This window comes from Theropithecus gelada, chromosome 9 (genome assembly GCF_003255815.1).
Source record: "Theropithecus gelada isolate Dixy chromosome 9, Tgel_1.0, whole genome shotgun sequence".
Taxonomy (NCBI): domain Eukaryota; kingdom Metazoa; phylum Chordata; class Mammalia; order Primates; family Cercopithecidae; genus Theropithecus; species Theropithecus gelada.
In genome coordinates, this window is record NC_037677.1 from 121,473,900 (window position 1) to 121,492,995 (window position 19,096).

Consider the following 19,096-nt stretch of genomic DNA (forward strand, 5'->3'; position numbering starts at 1 on the left):
CCCTGTCCTCCCCTCCCCTGTCCTCCCCTGTCCTCCCCTCCCCTGTCCTCCCCTGTCCTCTCTTCTCTTCTCTTCGACGGAGTCTTACTCTATCACCCAGGCTGGAGTGCAGTGGCGCTATCTTGGCTCACTGCAAGCTCCACCTCCCAGGTTCACACCATTCTCCCGCCTCAGCCTCCGGAGTAGCTGGGACTACAGGCGCCCGCCACCACGCCCAACTAATTTTTTTGTATTTTTAGTAGAGACGGGGTTTCACCGCTTTAGCCAAGATGGTCTCATTCTTCTGACCTCGTGATCCGCCTGCTTCGGCCTCCCAAAGTGCTGGGATTACAGGCGTGAGCCACCGCTCCCGACAGCCCTGCTTTTTTTCAAGTCAGTGAAATAAATATGCCTGTATGAAGCTGATTGCTGTGGCCCAGGGTGATCTGCTACTTGCTAATATTTTACAGCATTCCATAATTAGGTCACATTGTTTGGACTTTACTTTTTGTGTGCGGTGTTTCTGTAGTGTGTGTTCTGTTTGTTCTGCTCATTTGGCCTGTTTTTGGTTTGGTATACCAAAGCTGTTTGGACAGTCTTTCAGTGTTTAGAACTTTTCCTGTTCTATGGATTACTTTGCAGTCGTTATTCTGTGTTGGTAGCTCAGTTGCAGATTTGTGATCTAATATGTCATTTTTTGAGATCATCATCTGCAAGTTTAGAGAGGAAGCTGGTAAAGTTGTTCACAGTTATGGCTACTTTTTAAGTGCTGGGTTATGAACTTTGATTGTATACTGATGCCAAACTAGTGTTCTACTGAAAGATAACCTTCTGATTTTGGTGTCCTTTTTTTTTTTCTTTTGCCTTTCTTTTCTTTTTTTCTGGAGACAGGATTTTGCTCAGTTACCCAGGCTGGAGTACAGTGGCATTGATCACAGCTCACTGCAGCCTTGAATGCCCAGGCTCAAGTGATTCTCCCACTTTCAGCCTCCCGAGTAGCTGGTACCAGAAACATGCACCACCATGCCCAGCTAATTCCTGGAATTTTTTTTTTTTTTTTTTTTTGTAGAGGCGGGGTTTCACCATGTTGCCCAGGCTTTTCTCAAACTCCTGGGGTCAAGTGATCGGCCTGATTCAGCCTCCCAAAGTGCTGGGATTACAGGCGTAAGCCACGTGCCTCGCCCTTTTTTTTCTTAATACATTGTTTTACATATGAATAGAGGGCAGAACCAGTAAACAGGTCTTGCATCATATTAATAGTTTTGAACATTTAAAACTGTCTAATTGCCCTTTTATTAAAGACAACAACACAAAAATGGTTTGAGTTAAAAATGGTACATTAAAAGTTTTTTTTTTTTTTTTTTTTTTTTGAAACGTGGTCTTGCTCTGTTGCCCAGGATGGAGTGTAGTCGTGTAACCTCAGCTCACTGCAACCTTTACCTTCTGGGTTCACACGATCCTCCTGCCTCAGCTTCCCTAGTAGCTGGGATTACAGGCATGCGCCACCATGCCCGGCTAATTTTTGTATTTTTAGTAGAGAAGACGGGGTTTCACCACGTTGGCCAGGCTGGTCTCGAACTCCTGACCTCAGGTGATCAGCCCACCTTGGCCTCCCAAAGTGCTGGGATTACAGGCGTGAGTCACAGTACCTGGCCCCTTTTTTCTTAATACATTGTTTTCCATGTGAATGGAGGCAGAACCACCAGTAAACAGGTCTTGCATCTTATTAATAATAGTTTTAAACACTTAACACCATCTGATTGGCTGGGCTTAAACATTTAAAACCATCTAATTGGCCAGGAACAGTGGCTCACGCCTGTAATCCCAGCACTTTGGGAGGCTGAGGTGGGCAGATCACGAGGTCAGGACATTGAGACCATCCTGGCTAACACAGTGAAACCCCGTCTCTACTAAAAATACAAAAAATTAGCCAGGCGTGGTGGTGGGTGCCTATAGTCCCAGCTACTCGGGAGGCTGAGGCAGGAGAATGGCGTGAATCCGGGAGGCGGAGGTTACAGTGAGCTGAGATCGTGCCACTGCAGTCCAGCCTGGGCAACAGAGACTCTGTCTCAAAACAAACAAACAAAAACCATCTAATTGTCCTTTTATTAAAGACAACACAAAAATGGTTCGAGTTAAAAATGTGAAAAGGTTTTTTTGTTTTTTTGTTTGTTTTTGTTTGTTTTGTTTTTGTCTTTTTTTGTTTTGAAATAGGGTCTTAACTCTGTTGCCCAGGCTGGAGTGCACTGGTGTAATCTCAGCTCACTGCAACCTCCACCTCTTGGATTCAAGTGATCCTCCTGGTGAGCCACCATACCTGGACACATTAAAAGCTTTTAATAGGATCCAAAATGTATACAGACTTTGTAGCAATTTTTGGTCTGCATGCATAAAAGGAAAGTGAGTGCTAGAATACTGGCAATGCCTTGTATGTCCTTGGCTAACTTTGCGTGACACTCTTAAGTGTGATGGGTGTGTAGCTATAAAAACTGCAATCATTTCACTCCACATTCTTGATTGTGGGTTTACTTCCTATCCAAGGTAGTTCATGTAGGTAATAAGAGTTATTTTTAGCACCATGAAAGAAGTATTATCTTCAGGTAGTTTTTGGTTTTCAAGTTTTTAAGGATTTCCTGTTTTGATTTTGGAACAGTGGATATAAAATAACATTTTATGTCATGATTTTTAAGTGAATTGTGAGAATTTCCAGCAACATAAAATATTCTAATCTGTAGGGAACACACATGCCTGTGTGCACACACACACTTTTCACCTCTTTCCTTTCCACTATTAAATGGTGCTGGCCAGTTTGGTCTGGGATTTGAAAGTACTTCCTGACACCTGTGATAAAAAGAAAACTTCCAGGAATGAGTGTCTCTATTAAGCCAAATGGATGGTGATGGCAGAAATAAAACCCCAGTATTCTCTTGGTTGCCTTTAGTATGTCTGAGACATAATTCTCGACTTTCAGAAATGATTGATTACACAGGGTTGCCAACCAGTAATGTGCCTTTTTATGCTGAGAAAGGGACTATGTCACGTGATTCTTGATTATGTGATACATTTGAATATGCACCATTGATTTAGTAACGGCTTTCATTTAAAAAACAAAGTACTATATTAAATGAACACATTGAATTATGAAATCCAGATGTATCCTTTAAATATCAAGTATAAAAGTATGTGTTTTGACTCTAGAGAATTGTTGAGATCTAAACTAACTTTAAAAAGTTGCATTAAACTGGGCACATGGTTAAAAAATACCCAGGCAGCACAGAAATGCAAATATAAATAAATGCAGTAGTTTCTTCTTCTCTCTACCTCCAGTCCTGCTGTGCATAGACAACCACTATTTTCCCTGTCATTCTTTTATTTTATTTTAATTTATTTTTATGTTTTTGAGATGGAGTCTTGCTCTGTCGCCCAGGCTAGAGTGCAGTGGTGCGATCTTGGCTCAGTGCAACTTCTGCCTCCCAGGCTCCAGCGATTCTTGTGCCTCAACCTCCCAAGTAGCTGGGACTGTAGGCAAACTCGCCACCATGCCTAGCTAATATTTGTGTTTTTTAGTAGAGATGGGGTTTCACCATGTTGGCCAGGCTGGTCTCAAACTCCTGACCTCAAGTGATCCACCTGCCTTGGCATCCCAAGGTGCTTGGATTACAGGCATGAACCACCATGCCTGGCCCCGTCATTATTTTATAATGAGAAATTTCAAAACCTGTATAAAGGTTACAAGTGTAATATATTGAGCCTTTGACCAAGATTTTCCAGTTAGTTCTTTGCTATATTTGGTGTCTCTGTCTGTATGTCTTCTTGTGTGTGTTCTCTGAACTGTTTGAGAGTTAGCTGAAGACATCATGACACTTGGCGTGTGTTTCCTAACAACAAGGACTTTTTTTCCTATACAACCACACAGTATAGTTATCCAAGAAATTTAATACTGAAAGTCTATATTTAGTTTCACCAATAGTTTCAATAATTGCTGTTGCCCCACCTTGTTCAGTTAAGGGTTATACATTGTGTGTAGTTTTGTCTCTTCAGTCTTCTCTAATCTAGAGCAGCGCCTGTTTTTTTTTTTTTTTTTAATTTTTTAAAAATTTACTCTTTCATGATTGACATTTTTGAAGATTCCACTTTTGCAGAATGATCTTCAGTTTAGATTTGTGGATTTCCTTATGATTAGATTCAGTTTAAACATTTATCTTTTTTAGAGGAGGGAGGAATACTATCTAGGTGATATTATTTGAGGCAGCAGCTCCGATATCTCAGAATAATGTCCTTGTATCATTGTTCCTTTTTTTTTTGCAATTTATTTTGAGGTAAAATATACATAAGATAAAATTTATACCATTTTACTCATTAAGTGTATATCAGTAGCATTAGGTACATTCTTATTGTTGTGTAACTATTTTTACCATTCTCTCTAGAACTTTTTTACATCTTGGAAAACTGAAACTGTGTATCCATTAAATAGCTCCATTCCCCCTTCCTCCAGCCCCTAACAATCATTATTCTACTTTCTGTCAATGAATTTGACTGCCCTAATAACCTCATGAATGGAGTCATACAGTATCTGTCCTTTTGCTTATTTCACTTAGCATAATGTCTTTAAGGTTCATCCATGTTGTGATCTGTGTCAGAATTTCCTTCCCTTTATTTTTTTTTCGAGAGGAAGTTTCGCTCTGTCACCCAGGCCAAAGTGCTGTGGTGCAGTCTGTGCTTGCTGCAACCTCTGCCTCCCAGGTTCAAGGGATTCTCCTGCCTCAGCCTCCCAAGTAGCTGGGACTGTAGGCGTGTGTGCCACCATGTGTGTCTGATTTTTGTATTTTTAGTAGAGTCGGGGTTTTGGCATGTTGGCGAGGCTGGTTTCGAACTTCTGAGCTCAAGTGATCCACCCGCCTCAGCCTTCCAAAGTGTTGGGATTATAGGCGTGAGCCACTGCCCCGGCCAGAATTTTCTTCCTTTTTAAGACTGAATAATATTTCATTGTATGCGTATACCACATTTTGTTTATCTTTTCCTCAGTTGATGAAAATATATTATTTCTTTTTCATCAAATTTAGACATTTGTACTGACTTCTTGTAACGATCTTTGAGAGTTTAGTTCATTTTTGAATAATAAAGGCAGACTACTTGAGACTAGCACGTGCAACATGGCGGGACCTCTTCTGTATTAAAAATAAAAAACTTAGCTGGGTGTGGTGGCGGGGTGCCTGCAGTCCCAGATATGTGAGGCTGAGGTGGGAGGATTGCTTGAGGCAAGAGTTTGATGCTGCAGTGAGCTATGATCATGTCAGTGCCTTCTAGTCTAAACGACAGAGCAAGACTCCATCTCAAAGAAACGCAGACTATATGCATTGTAGACCATTTCAGAGATAAGAAAAGCTATGAAAAAAAAAAAAGTTTGTAATCTCACTGCCTAGAGGAAGCCTGTCAGATTTTTTTGGTATATTTTCAATCTTACTTTTTTTGCGTTTATTTACTTTTACATAGTTGAGATTATATTGTATATCCTTTTTCATTGAACTTTATATTTTGAATCAACATGTACCTTTTAAAAATGTGTGATATGACATTGAATTGCTGCGCCTTAAATTAACCTGTTCTTTATTAGCAGCACTTTGGGAGTCCCTGTGGAGCTGTCTTTCCTGATGTTTGTTATTAAGAATGGCATGCTGTCTCATTTTATTAATCATTTGTATTTTTTTCTGTGAGTAGTTGATTCATGTCTTTTGTTCACTTTATTTGGTGATTTTATCAAGTTACATGAAATCTATATGAAAAATACACATCTTAAAAATATGTACCAGTCCCAGTCTGGGCAACAGAAAAACATTTTTGACCTTGGCCTCCCCAAAGTGCTGGGATTACAGGGGTGAGCCATGGCGTGTGGCCTCAGTTACTTTGCAGAATTGTCTTCGTTTTTACCTTTTCTTTGTTTATTCATTCATGCATTCAGGTACTTACTGAGTGTGCTCCCAAGCACTTTGAAAGAAGTCATGGCTCTCAAAGAGTTTATGGGGCAAATAGAATTTAGCAAGCCAGGATAGCTCAGCAGAGGAAGTATAGGGTCCTAGAAGGAGCATATAACTTAATCGCATTAGGAGATTTGGAGAGGACTTTTGGTGACATCTAAGCTGAAACTTGAAAGAGAAGAAGGAAGAGTGTTTCTGTTAGTGGGAATTGTATGTGTTAAAAATCCAGGGTCAAGAGACCAAGGCACGTCCAGTAACCTGAGAGAAGTCAGTTGGTTGGAGTGTAGAATGAGGACTGTGAGAGAGAACCTGTAGGGAATGTAACCTGGTTAAATAGGTTAATTCCTTAACCTGGTTAAGGAATTTAGCTGTTAGCCTAAGGGCAGTGGTAAACTCCCCCCCCCCCAAGATGAGATCTCACTTTGTCACCCAGGCTGGATGGAGTGCAGTGACATGATCACAGCTCACTGCAGCCTCAGCCTTCTTCGGCTCAAGGGATCCTCTCACCTCAGCCTCCCAAGTAGCTGGGACTACAGGTGCATGCCAGCACACCTGGCTTATTCTTTAAATTTTTTGTAGCGATTGGGTTTCTCCCAGGCTAGTCTTGAACTGCTGAGTTCAAGCAGTCTGCCCTCCTTGGGCTCCCAAAGTGCTGGAATTGCAGGTGTGAGCTGCCATGCCCAACCTAGTGGTAAACTTTTGAAAAGGGAGTGCCTTAATTAAATTTGTAGTCTAAGAAGACCACACTCACCCTAGTGTAGAGAATAGATTGGGAGGGAGCAACACTTGAGATGGCAGACCAGTAGAGTAAATGATAGCAACTTAGGTACAGTCATGTATAGCTGGGGTAGAGTCAGTGGAGATGGGGAAAGGGAGATTTATTTGAAAAAGACTTAAGTAGAATTGACAAAACCTAGAAGAATTGATACTGGGCTGAGATGAGAAGGAGGTTAGAAGGCCAGATTTTTGGTTTGGACATCTGGGTTGGCTAACAGTATCATTTTTCCTGGACATAGGAGAGAGAAAGTTTAGGTTTTTTTTTTTAGAGGTTTTGTGGTGAGGATGCTTGATGGATTATTGGATACATGGATCTGAAACTTTTGGGGATGTGTGCTTGTGGGGCTATTAGTGTTTACCGAAGCCGTGAAGTTCCTTTTTCAGTGGCAAATTATGGAAACTTTCTTGTTTAGCGTTTCTGGTTGGAGACCTTAATATTGACTGGGTTACTTTTGAACATTTCTTGATTTTCTGTCTTCATTCTGTTTACTTTTGTCTAGAGGAATTAAATGTATATAATATGAACAGTATAAAGTTATAATAAATTATGAAAGTTTTTCCTTTTATCCTTTCTTCCTTGCCCCTACTTCGTTTTTTTTTTTTTTTTTTTTAACAGAGACAGGGTCTCACTCTTGTTACCCAGGTTGGAGTGCAGTGGCATGATCATGGCTCATTGCAGCCTCGAATTCCTGGGCTCAGGTGATCCTCCCAAGTAGCTAGGACTACAGGCATGCATCACTATACCTGACTAATTTAAAAAATTTTTTTGTAAAGATGAGATCTTACCATCTTGCTCAGGTCAGGCTGGTCTTCAAATTCTGGGCTCTAAGTGATTCTCCTGCCTTGGCCTCCCAAAGTGCTGAGATTATAGGTGTGAACCACTGCACCCAGCCTCCCATTTCCACTTTTAAAATGTTCACTTACCCTTTAGTAAAAAAAGGTGGGCTAGACTAGTTTCTCCCGGCCTACATGAGATAGTATAAGTATAAAAATCTAAAATTTGGTTTCAAATTCAGCCAGGGTAACTTGGCAGTGTGGCAAATGAAATTTTTATTTTTATTTTGAAGTCAGAAAAACTTTTGGATGTGACTTCAGCAGTGAATGTGGTTTTGGCATACACTATTTTATGAGTTTCAAAATCTACTTTTGGAATCTAAGATTTTTTTTTTTTTTTTTTTTTTAAGGACAGAGTTTTGCTCTTTGTTGCCCAGGCTGGAGTGTAGTGGCACAATCTCGGCTCACTGCAGCCTCTGTCTCCTGGGTTCAAGCGATTCTCCTGTCTCAGCCTCCCGAGTAGCTGAGATTACAGACGCACGCCACCACGCCCGGCTAATTTTTTTTGTGTTTTTGATAGAGACGGGGTTTCACCATGTTGGCCAGGCTGGTCTTGAACTCCTGACCTCAGGTGTTCCACCCACCTCGGCCTCCCAGAGTGCTAGGATTACAGGTGTGAGCCACTGCACCTGGCCGGAACCTAAGATTTTTAAGAACCGTAATTTCCTTTCAGTTGAGTATTTTCAGTGATATTTTAAGTGACCTTCATAGTTTGAACTCATGTTCATCTGTTTTAGCCCATTAACATTTGTCCCTGTCTCTGATCACTTGTCCCAAAGATAACTTTGTGGCATGTTTCCTTTAAGTCCTTCCATGTTGCTTTCAGCAGTAGTTCTTTCTGCTTGGCAGGATCTTCTTTCTTAGGAAAGTATCTGTTAGGTCAGGTATTTTTTCATGACTTCAGGGACTTCTGTTTTCACAAGAGTGGCTTGTTAACACTCTGATCAAAGATGTAAGGAGAAAAGAGCTCAGTAGTATAGACTATATTTGACATAGTTTGTCACAACTTACAGATAATTTAAAAAGTTTTAATTAGCGAATATTTGACTTCCTTCTCTCATTGAATCTTTTATTTTTCTAAAGAGGATGTTTTAATAATGGATAGTGAGGTTATTGAATACAAGCTAGACTTGATATAATATAGATTAAATTTAAGAATTTGTTTATAATTTTGATTTTCATCTGTTGATCTTTTGAATAGGTTATTGTTTGTAGCACTGTTCTAGGAATAGAAATAGTAGATATTAACTTGTTGCTATTATTATGTGGAAAATACAACCAGGAGGTGGTTTGGCCTGCTCAGATTATTTCCGAGACTGTTCCTGTGCTTTTGCCTACCTGAAGGTACACTTTAAAAAATATTGAAGTCATTTTATTTAAAAAGCAGCTCATTAATTTTTCAAGAATTTCCTGTGAATATCTATGCCAGGTTCAGGATTAAATGATAGCCAAATGCTTATGACATAAAAAAGTATTACTGGGGGGTGTAGTTTCCTTTTAATATGAAAACCAGTTAAATGAGTTAAACTCTGGCTAGAGGAAAACCACATCTGCATCTTTCTCTGACCATGGTAAAGGACATTCTGAACATTACCACTTAAAACTAACTTTTCTCTTCAAGGGTTCCTGAAATTGTGCCAGCTGACTCCAGGTCCACCCTGACCCCACAGCATAAACCATGCTGTGATGTCACAGCTACCATAGAACTCCAGGGTAGTGTTGGGCTGGCCCATGTGGGCTCAGGTAAGTCCTGGCTTTTTTTTTACCATTTGGCATTCTTTTCAAAGTTAGTAACCATTACAATTTTAATGTCATAAAGGAAAATAAGGCAAAACTTTGAAAACTGTGCCATATATGGGGGAAAAAATAAGTCTGTTTTCTAAACATCTATGAGCCAGCTCTAAATTCTAACCAATGGAGTTCCATAGTAGCTGTGAAGTCCCCAGTGAGTCATTGACCTGTGGCTTCAAAATATGTAAACTCTGCTCCTGGCCCAGCTTACGGAATAATATGTTTGCTTTTTATTTTTTTAACTGTTTAGCTAGTAATATATAACATAGTGGCTTTCATTTATTCTTAGGCCTTCATGTTTTAAGAAGTGTATTAACCATTTATTTGTAATTATGTTTCGCTATTAGGCTGATTGTGCATTTCATTCAATTTTGAATGTATGATGATACTGCAGATTAGTTTTATAAAATTAATCTCAGAGTGTCTTCAGCTGTCCTTTTGTCTTCATAACATGAAGGAGGAAGGGACAGAAGGCATAGTACACGTTTGTTAAATTTTTAAAAAAGTACTAAGAGAAAGATATTTCGGCTGGGCACGGTGGCTCGCGCCTGTAATCCCAGCACTTTGGGGGGCCGAGGTGGGTGGATCACCTGAGGTCAGGAGTTCGAGACCAGCCTGATCAATATGGTGAAACGCCATCTCTACTAAAAATACAGAAATTAGCTGGTGTGGTGGTGTGCGCCAGTAGTCTCAGCTACTCGGGAGGGTGAGATAGGAGAATTGCTTGAACTCGGGAGGCGGAGGTTGCTTTCAGTAAGCTAAAATTGCGTCACTGCACTCCAGCCTGGGTGACAGAGCGAGACTCCGTCTCAAAAAAAAAAAAAAAAAAAAAAAAAAAAATAGATGCTTCAGTTACTCTTGGAGGCATTGTGAGATGTCAGTAACCTAGCAAACATGTATATGTTGATTATCTTCTCTTGGAACTTTTCATTTTTTCCCGGCCTTTGTCCTATAAAGTGAGATTTTAACACTTGCATTTATTTGTTGTCTTTTCCTGTCTACCAACTCTTCTACCTGATTCCTACATTCTTTTTATCTCCTGACATTAAAAGGTGCTCAAAGTGTAATTACGTGAAGAACTCAGATATTTTGTAAGGTTTTTTTTTTTTTTTTCCTTTTTTGCATATATTACGATGCTTTTTCCCTGCTCCTTAAGTAGAAAACATGCGGTGGCTAAAACTTTAAATTATATGCATATGGGCCAAATCCTATTAAACACCATGTCTACAACAAAAACCTGTCTGTGAAGTAATGTCTAAACTTTCAGAAGTTCTCTTTGAGCAGTGTGCAATAAAGACATAGCAAAAATTGGGATAGTTCAGTGACATTTTCATGAAATTTGATTTGTAATAAATTTACTAATCTTTGTAGGTGAAAATGTACCAGTCACCGAGACTATGAACTTTTATGCTTAATGAAAAGAATGAAATTACATATTCCCCAAACACTAGGTAATAAAATAATTTTCTTTTAAATATTATTTTTTACCTATACTTAAGTGATGTGTGTTTTTCCTGCTCTGGGAAGTTTGGAGAATTTCGTGCTGTCAAAAACTGAGAAGAGTCTGTTCTCCTCATCTTCTGTATGTCCGCCATGCTAGGGAATGGGCAGTATGCCCGTTTGTAGTTTCATGCAGAGCATGGAGTAGGAGGGACTAATTAAGTGTTTTTGATAATTTTGTATTAGGTCAAATAGAAATCCTAGTTGTGTTTGTGTATATCGGCTTTATTGAGATATAATTTCACATACCATGCAGTTCAACATTGGAAGTTCTGGTTATATTTTTAAAAAGCACTTAATGAAAGCAGAATGGGTGATGATGTTGTACATTGTAGTTCCAAAGTACAATCTGCTAATTTTGTTGTGCTATGTAGTCTGCACCCCACTGCCCAGTGCTCATTAACTTCTAATTACAGAAATCTCTCAGAGACATTAGAGAGGAAATCTTAAGAATTTCTGAGATGAGATTCTTCTAGACTTCAGCTATATGGTGAGTTAGCTAAAAACAATAAAGTGATTTGAAGATCTCCCCTTCTTCCAAGCAAAAGAAGTTATTTGGTGCTTAGCTTTAGATCACCTCATCTTTGTCTTTGAGAAATAAAAAATAAACATGAACACATTAAATACAAACACCTACATACATGCATACACATATATACACATACATTGTACAGCTCTTCCTCTTTGTTTTTTCAGGTAAGTTGATCAGACTCGTGGGTTGTTTTTGGAAGTGTTCGGAACATTTTTTTATGTAATACAAAAAGTTTATAAGTAGATAATATTTTTAGATTAGAACTAAAGACTATAAAAGGTGCATTGATGCTACATATACCTGAAAATAGTCAAGGACTTTGATAAGACTGAAGGGAAAAGTCATTGCCTTCATGCAGAAATGCTGTGGAGTGGAAGGAAATGGCATGGGCATGCTCAATCCTCAATAAAAGAAAACTGCATTGAATTATCTTAAAAGTTATGGGTCCTACCAGGCTATACTTAATTGTTCATTAAATAAGTTAAGCAGAAGTTTTAGAGTTCTTTTTGTATTTGAACATAATAACTGGAAATAGAAAACTCTTCAATCATAGATTTGTTTTTAGTTCAAGTAGCACTTTCTGGTCTATTTGAAAGGCTTGCCCCTTTAGGAAGATTTATAACCTTTATCTCATGCCATCCTTGATTAAGCTTTACCTTGACTTCTCTAGGGCGCACTGTTCCTCATAAGGATGTGTAAGGTGGGTGGAGGCGGGGCATATGTAGCTGAATTTGTTATATGCGTAGTGAGGAGTTTATCAAGCTACATTGCTGTGAAAATAATTCCTATAAGTAGGCATTCTTAATATAATTGGTTTTCAGCCTGAAGAATGTATATGTCTGTGTTTGGGGCAGGGGGTCATTTTTTTTTGGAGAGGATCGAAATTTGCAGAAAGGACTGCTTTGAATATTGGAGTCACATTTTCCCTGTCTTTGTACTTCTCATATTGCCTGGCAAGGCGTTCCTGTATATCATGAGGATTCAGTAAATGTGGGAATTATTTTGAAGCCTTGTTATCTTTACTAATGGTAGAAAATTGTTGCATTTTACCAATCTGTTTCATTCTAAGGAATATGTCTGATCTAATTCCTAATTCAAGATGGCAATTAAAATACTTTTTTAAAAGTACACTAAGAATATTTTTACCTAGTATTAGTATTCTATCCAGCAAACACATTTGTCTTGATGTAATTTAGGAAGCACTTAGAAGTATTTGGTCCCACAAATAATTTTTTAACAGTTGCTTTAAACCCCTTTTGTGGTAAATTGGAAGCTAATCTACCTTTTTTTTTTTTTTTTTAAGCCCAGGCTGATACCCATACTTTACCAGACTGCTTAGTAGACAGTATTACTGTATTTACCTAACATTAACTTGTGTTAAGGTTAATAAAATGGCTCAGTGGTAATGGAATGTTCTTTATAGATTTGGGCAGAAGTGATGTTTCTGTTTCCCCTCTATTCTAACTGGATTGTAATGTTTTATTTTAGCACATTTTATTTGAAATCATCTGGTTCAACTTTTACTTTATTAATAATTCTTAATGGGTATAAGGAAGACTTGGCTGTGAGAGAATCTGAAATCAAAATGTTGCCAACGTTTACTTACAGTGAAGATGGTTTCAGTTGCTCCAAGTTGTTTCAATGCTAAAGAGCAGTATGGAAAGTTCAGCATTTGTTTTGATTCTGCTTTAAGAATGCAGTGTAAAGGGCAGGAGGAGCTCAACACCAGCTGGAAGCTCATCCCTGTCTCCTTGGTTTCTGCAAAGTCAGGATGAACGCAGGACCAGAACTGGGGGCTCAGTGTCTCTTGTGACGTTTAGTTTCTTATGCTAGATTATCGATCTTCGATCCAATTCTTACAGTCTAATAATTCCTCTAAATCCCACCAGAGCCTGGAGCCTGCACTGATGGTAAGGTAAATGTGTAGGCAGTTCTAGTTCTGGAAAGAAAATTTTTAAAGGGAAAGCAAAAAACTAACTTTCCTTACCCTTACAGGACATTTAAATGATGCATCAGGATCCAGGAAGCACAGAGAAACACTTAAAAGAGTTTGGAGTGATTGCTACGGTTTGTGTTTTTTGAAGAAAATGAGAATTAAATGCTTTTCTATCTTGATGCTTGTTTTAGGGGTTGTAGAAGGTGATTTAGCTGCTATAGAAGCATACAAGTCATCAGGAGGAGACATTGCACGTCAGCTCACTGCAGACGAAGTACGCTTGCTGAACCGTCCTTCTGCCTTTGATGTTGGCTATACTCTTGTACACTTGGCTATTCGTTTTCAGAGGCAGGATATGCTAGCAATATTGCTTACAGAGGTAGGTTTGGCATTTTGGTTAAATGTTCTTTTATATTAAGGAAATCTGTTCTTTAGTTTTCATTTTTGATTTTATAATGTTTCTCTAAGCAGCTTTAAAATGTTTTGAATTCTTTTACCTCCTTTAAAAAATAACATTAAACTTGAGAGACTTAACTTTTAAGAGTATATGCTTTCAAATATTTGAATAGTCACAACAATGTTTGACTCATCATGTTTGGTTCAAACAAACCTGGAATGTATCTGTCATTCTTTAGTCATTCAATTAACAGATATTTACTGCGTATTTACTGTGTGCCATGCACTGGGCTGAGAAGGGATAATTGTAAAGATGTTGGCTCTTTCTTCATTGAATCTCCAGCAAAGTAGAGAAATGAACTGGTAGTTCTGTGCAGCCTGTGTCCTGGTAGATGTAAATGCCAAGCACTATGCCAGTGCTTGAAGAGTTTTGAGGTGTCATGTCATCTTTCTTACAGCAGGTAATGTTTTTGCTACAGTTTGAAGGGGAAGAGTTAGGAGTTAGCCACATGAAGTGGATGAGGGAGAGAAGAGAAGTTGAGGAAAGCATTTTTACAGGGCACAGAGATGGTGGAATTTGTGGTGAATCCAGGGACTTGCAGGTAAATAAACATGGCTGAGATGGTGACTGGGAATGGAGAGAAGGGAAGTCTGAAAGATAAGCAGGGGTTGGATTATGAAGGATCTTCTGTGTCAAGGAATTTGAAGATTATCCCTAGAGCCCTGGATGGTGTTAGGTACAGGCACAGGGGAGTGAGCAGAGCAGATTGTGTTTTGGCTGCTGTACACTGGAGAGGGGCGAGCCTGATTAGGAGGGGGTTGCAGAGGTGCTGGCAAGAACTTCTGCCAGAAGGGCAGAAGGGCAGCCATAGAAGGGTACCCAGAAGGGTAGCCTTAGAAATGGGAAGAGGGTTAGAGGGTTGGAGAAACTGAGACAGGCCCTCAGTCTGAAGAAGTAGACTGACTGATTGGATATAGGAAGATATAGAGTGGACCTAAGTTGATTCTTCAGTTTCTGGCTGACATAACTAGGTATATGCTACAAATGATTGAGAGAGATTGCCTGTGAATTATTCAGGATGTGACTACATTATCCAGGTTTTTTTTTTTTTTTTTTTTTTTTAAGCCAGAGTCTCACTCTGTTGCCCAGGCTGTAGTGTAGTGGTACGATCTTGGCTTACTGCAACTTCTGCCTCCTGGAGTCAAGCAATTCTCCTGTGTCAGCCTCCCAAGTAACTGGGATTGTAGGCGCATGCCACCACGCCTGGCTTGTTTTGTATTTTTAGAAAGATGGGGTTTCACCATGTTGACCAGACTGGTCTTGAACTCCTGACCTCAAAGATCTGCCTGCTTTGGCCTCCCAAAGTGCTGGGATTATAGGCATGAGCCACCACGTCTGGCCAAGGTAGCATTTTTTAATGGTAAGAGAAATAGAGTAAAAGTGCAGAGAGTCATATTAATTGTGGATTCAAATTTTGTCAGTATATATCTTTCGTATATACTTTTGCATATCTGTGTATTCAAATTTGCCAATATTTGGGAACCACTACAGGGCATTGTATGGGGATTAAAATATTTGAAGGTTAGATGGAAACATGATTGTAGTATTGTGTCCAGTTTGGTAAGATTCCAGTGAAGCTGGAGTGGGGGGCTTGAGAGACTGAAGGCCATGATGAAAACAAAAGGGCAGGCTTATTGAATATAAATAAGGGAGAAGGGAACTTTTCAGATAGAGGGATCCAGGTTTTAGAATGTGAGATAGAAGAATTAGAGTTTTTCTAGTGTTGAAGGCCTGGCTGCATTTGTGTTGTGGTGCCTAGTCGTGTTGTCTGTTGTATATTGGAAGGACCATCAATGTGGAATTGTAGTTGCTGGTGGTGACAGGAGCCAGCATAAAGAAGGCAGTTGTAAACTAGGGTGAAAGTCTTTAGGGGCTCCCCTGAGGTAGGTAGAAGATTATTACAAGGTTTTAGAGGGGCCATCATGAGTCATTGAGCTCCTGAGACAGTCTGAGGACTAACAGTGGGATGATGATAGAACATCAGTATATTTATTGCAGTATCACAGATTATCTGGAAACTTAGCAGCTAAGACAACAAATGTATGTTATCTCACAGAGTTCGTGAAGGTTAGAATCCAGGAGCTACTTAGCTGAATAGTTTTGACTCACGATGTCATGAGGTTATAGTCAAGTGGTCCAGGGCTGTAGTTGTCAAAAGACTCAACTGGGGCTAGAGTATCTGTTCCTAAGCCCACTCAGGTGGCTTTTGGCCGGAGGCTTCAATTCCGTGCCATGCAGGCCTGTCTACAGGGATGCTCATGATACAGCAGCTGGTTTCACCCCCAGCAAGTGATCCAAGAGAGGCACAGAGTACAAGAGAGTGATCCAGTGTCTTTGAAACCTGCAGTGTCTTTTATAAATGGATTTAGGAAGCAATATACCATTACTTTTGCTGTATTCTGTGGGACATGTGGAACAACCCCAGAACAGCGTGGGAGAGGTGGGGGGGGGGGTTTGTTCCAGGCAGAGAGCAAAATTGGTCATGGATTCAGTCTCCATGGAATAAATACTCCAAAGGACAGAATTAAAGGGGCCAGTAGGGAGACTGGAAGTGGGGGAGTCTGGACTAAGTCTAGACTAAGGGGGTGTGTTGCAGAGAATGCTCAGCCAAGTTCTTTTGGAATGAGAACAGGAGAACATTAGAGTTGGGGATATGTATGTGGGGCAGAAGTTTTCATCGGATTCTGTGTCATGGACCCTGTTGGTAGTCTCATGAAGCTTAAGGACTCCTTCCCAAAATACTGTTTTTAAATAAATAAAATAAGAAGTAAATGAGATTACAAAGGAAATCAGTTGTTTTGAAATAATAGCTACCAAAATACTAAACTAAATTTGTGATATATAAGAAAATACATTTTAATATTGGTAAAAAGGTGGGGAAAATGGATTTAACTTGAATTAAAACCAAATTCCCATTAAAGTTCATGGACCATTCCCAAGATTATGGACCCTAAGTTAAGAACTCCTAGCCTGTGGAGATGGTTGAGAACCATAAAGTTGAAGAGGTGAGAAGGTGAGTGGCAGGCTTCAGGGGCACATCCTACTTAAGGATGGTGGTGGAAGGGGTTGTTTGGGGGGCTAGGTTTCTTTTAGAATGTTTGTAGTAGTCAGGGTCCAGTCCAGGTGGTTTTTGGAAAGGTGTTTCCAGATTTTTGGAAAGGGCCTGAGAGCTAGCTGATTGGAATAAGCTATTTTTGAATTTACTTTGGGGGAGCCATTTTAGCTATGTTGTTTGAGAAATAGTTATATTCTGAAAATATTTAATATTTGGTTTTCCATGTTTGAGTGTTGATGAATGGTTGGGCTCTTGGATTTAAGATGTAGTGAGAATTTTCATGGTTAATGGTAATCTTGGCGAATAAAGTCTAGTAGAATTCAATTTCTGTGTAGGAGTTTTTTAATTTTTAATTTTTTTCTTTTAAGACAGGCTTTCTCTCTGTTGCCCAGGGGTGTGATCATGGCTCACTACAGCCTCATCCTCCCTGGCTCAAGTGATCCTCTCACCTTTCAGCCTCCCCAGTAGCTGGGATTACTGACGCATGCCACCAATGCCTTGCTAATATTTCGGGTTTTTTTGTAGAGGCAGAGTTTCATTATGTTGCCGAGGCAGGTCTTGAATTCCTGAGCTCAAGTGATCCTCCTGCCTTGGCCTCACACAGTGCTGGGATTATAGGTGTGAGCCACCGCACCTGGCTGGAGTTTCAGAATAGGGAGTCAGGTGACTGTGTGGGGTATGCAGGGTTTTTGAAACATTATTTCTTTAATAGCAGTAGCAGTTAGTTGTGTACATATATGATGTACATGACATTATCAGTAAACCTTAGTCTTTGAGAAGAAGAAGGGGCTGGAAGACCTGTTGCTTCAGACCCCACTGTGGCTGGAAGGCCAGGTTGGTGATATCAGGGAACAGGCTCACTCTGGCTCACTCTGGATTTTTTTTTGTCAGAGTCTCTCTCTGTCACCCAGGCTGGAGTGCAGTGGCGCGATCTCAGCTCATTTCAACTTCCTCCTCCCGGGTTCAAGCGATTCTCATGCCTCAGCCTTCCAAGTAACTGAGACTACAGCTAATAGTTATAGTAGTAGTTTTAGTAGAGACAGGGTTTCATCATGTTGGCCAGGCTGGTCTCGAACTGCTGAACTGAACCAGTCCACCCACCCTGGCCTCCCAGAGTTGTTGGGATCACAGGCGTGAGCCATTGTGCCTGGCCTCGAATTCCGTTTGTTACTGGCAGATGCTCAACTGTGATTTTAGAATTCTGTGTATGTATTTTTATTTAGATCCACAAATTAGATATGACTGAAATGTAGGGTCAAATTAAATCTTTGCAACTTTTGTTGCTATTTAGCATTTTAAAAAGAAGAAAAAAATAACAAAAGAAGAAAGTTTTAGTCTTCCTTTTTTGTTTGTTGTTTTCTTGCTTAGGAGGGCTGTGCAATAGTGCTCCCATCTCACTCCCGTCAGGCTGAGCTTCAGAGGTTGGCAGTCTGTGTTTAAACTTGGAGATGCCAAATGCTTTTTAAAAAACTCAGAGTGGTAACAAATGGAGAGGAAGAAAGGGGGCTTGAGGTCAGTGGGAACTAACCCTTTAAATCCTGTGCTTTTTTTGAGTCCAAGTTAGGGTACTTGAATCTTGCGGGAGAAGAGTGTTTGCAGTTTTCCGTTTCTCTATCAGCTGTGATTCTCTGCTTCTAAAGAATGTTTTTATTGGGTGCACGATGGTTAGTCTGCTTAGGTATTCTGTCTTCCCTCCTCTTCCTGTGATATGTCTATGAACAACACCCTTTTCCATAAATTTTATGTGCATCTTTGAGTATTTCCTTGTGATAAATTATTAAATAGAATTACTGAATCAGAGGATAAAACATTTTTATGACTTTCTGAAAAGTTATACTGGTATATACTTTCATTGGTAAGGAAATAATACCCAGTGTATTTTAAGATTAAAGAAAACCTTGAGTTATTGGAAAATTTTGCTGATTTCTTTTAAATACTGTTGTTTTCTGCTTCCATTTGTGGTACATGAGTTGAGAGGAAAGTTTCTTTTGTATTTAAGGTGTCTCAACAAGCAGCAAAGTGTATTCCAGCAATGGTGTGTCCTGAACTGACAGAACAAATCCGGAGAGAGATAGCTGCCTCTCTTCATCAGAGAAAGGGGGATTTTGCTTGCTATTTTCTGACTGACCTTGTAACATTTACATTGCCAGCAGGTAACTCCAAAATCTAATGTAAAAATACTTTTTCATTTTATTATAGTTACATTTGTGTATATAGGTGAAAAATGTTTTTGTTAGGAAGCACATACCATAGCTACGAC

At 39.6% G+C, this 19,096-nt stretch overlaps 1 protein-coding gene across 2 annotated transcripts in view; it reads left to right on the forward strand.

Moving 5' to 3' along the window:
• Nucleotides 1-19,096, forward strand: part of ZRANB1 (zinc finger RANBP2-type containing 1) — a 46,553-nt gene that overhangs the window by 12,334 nt on the left and 15,123 nt on the right. For both annotated transcript variants that reach the window (XM_025395712.1, XM_025395713.1), the window contains exons 3-4: nucleotides 13,516-13,703; nucleotides 18,836-18,989. In XM_025395712.1, coding sequence (XP_025251497.1) covers nucleotides 13,516-13,703; nucleotides 18,836-18,989 — 342 coding nt within the window. The remainder of the gene's footprint in view (nucleotides 1-13,515; nucleotides 13,704-18,835; nucleotides 18,990-19,096) is intronic.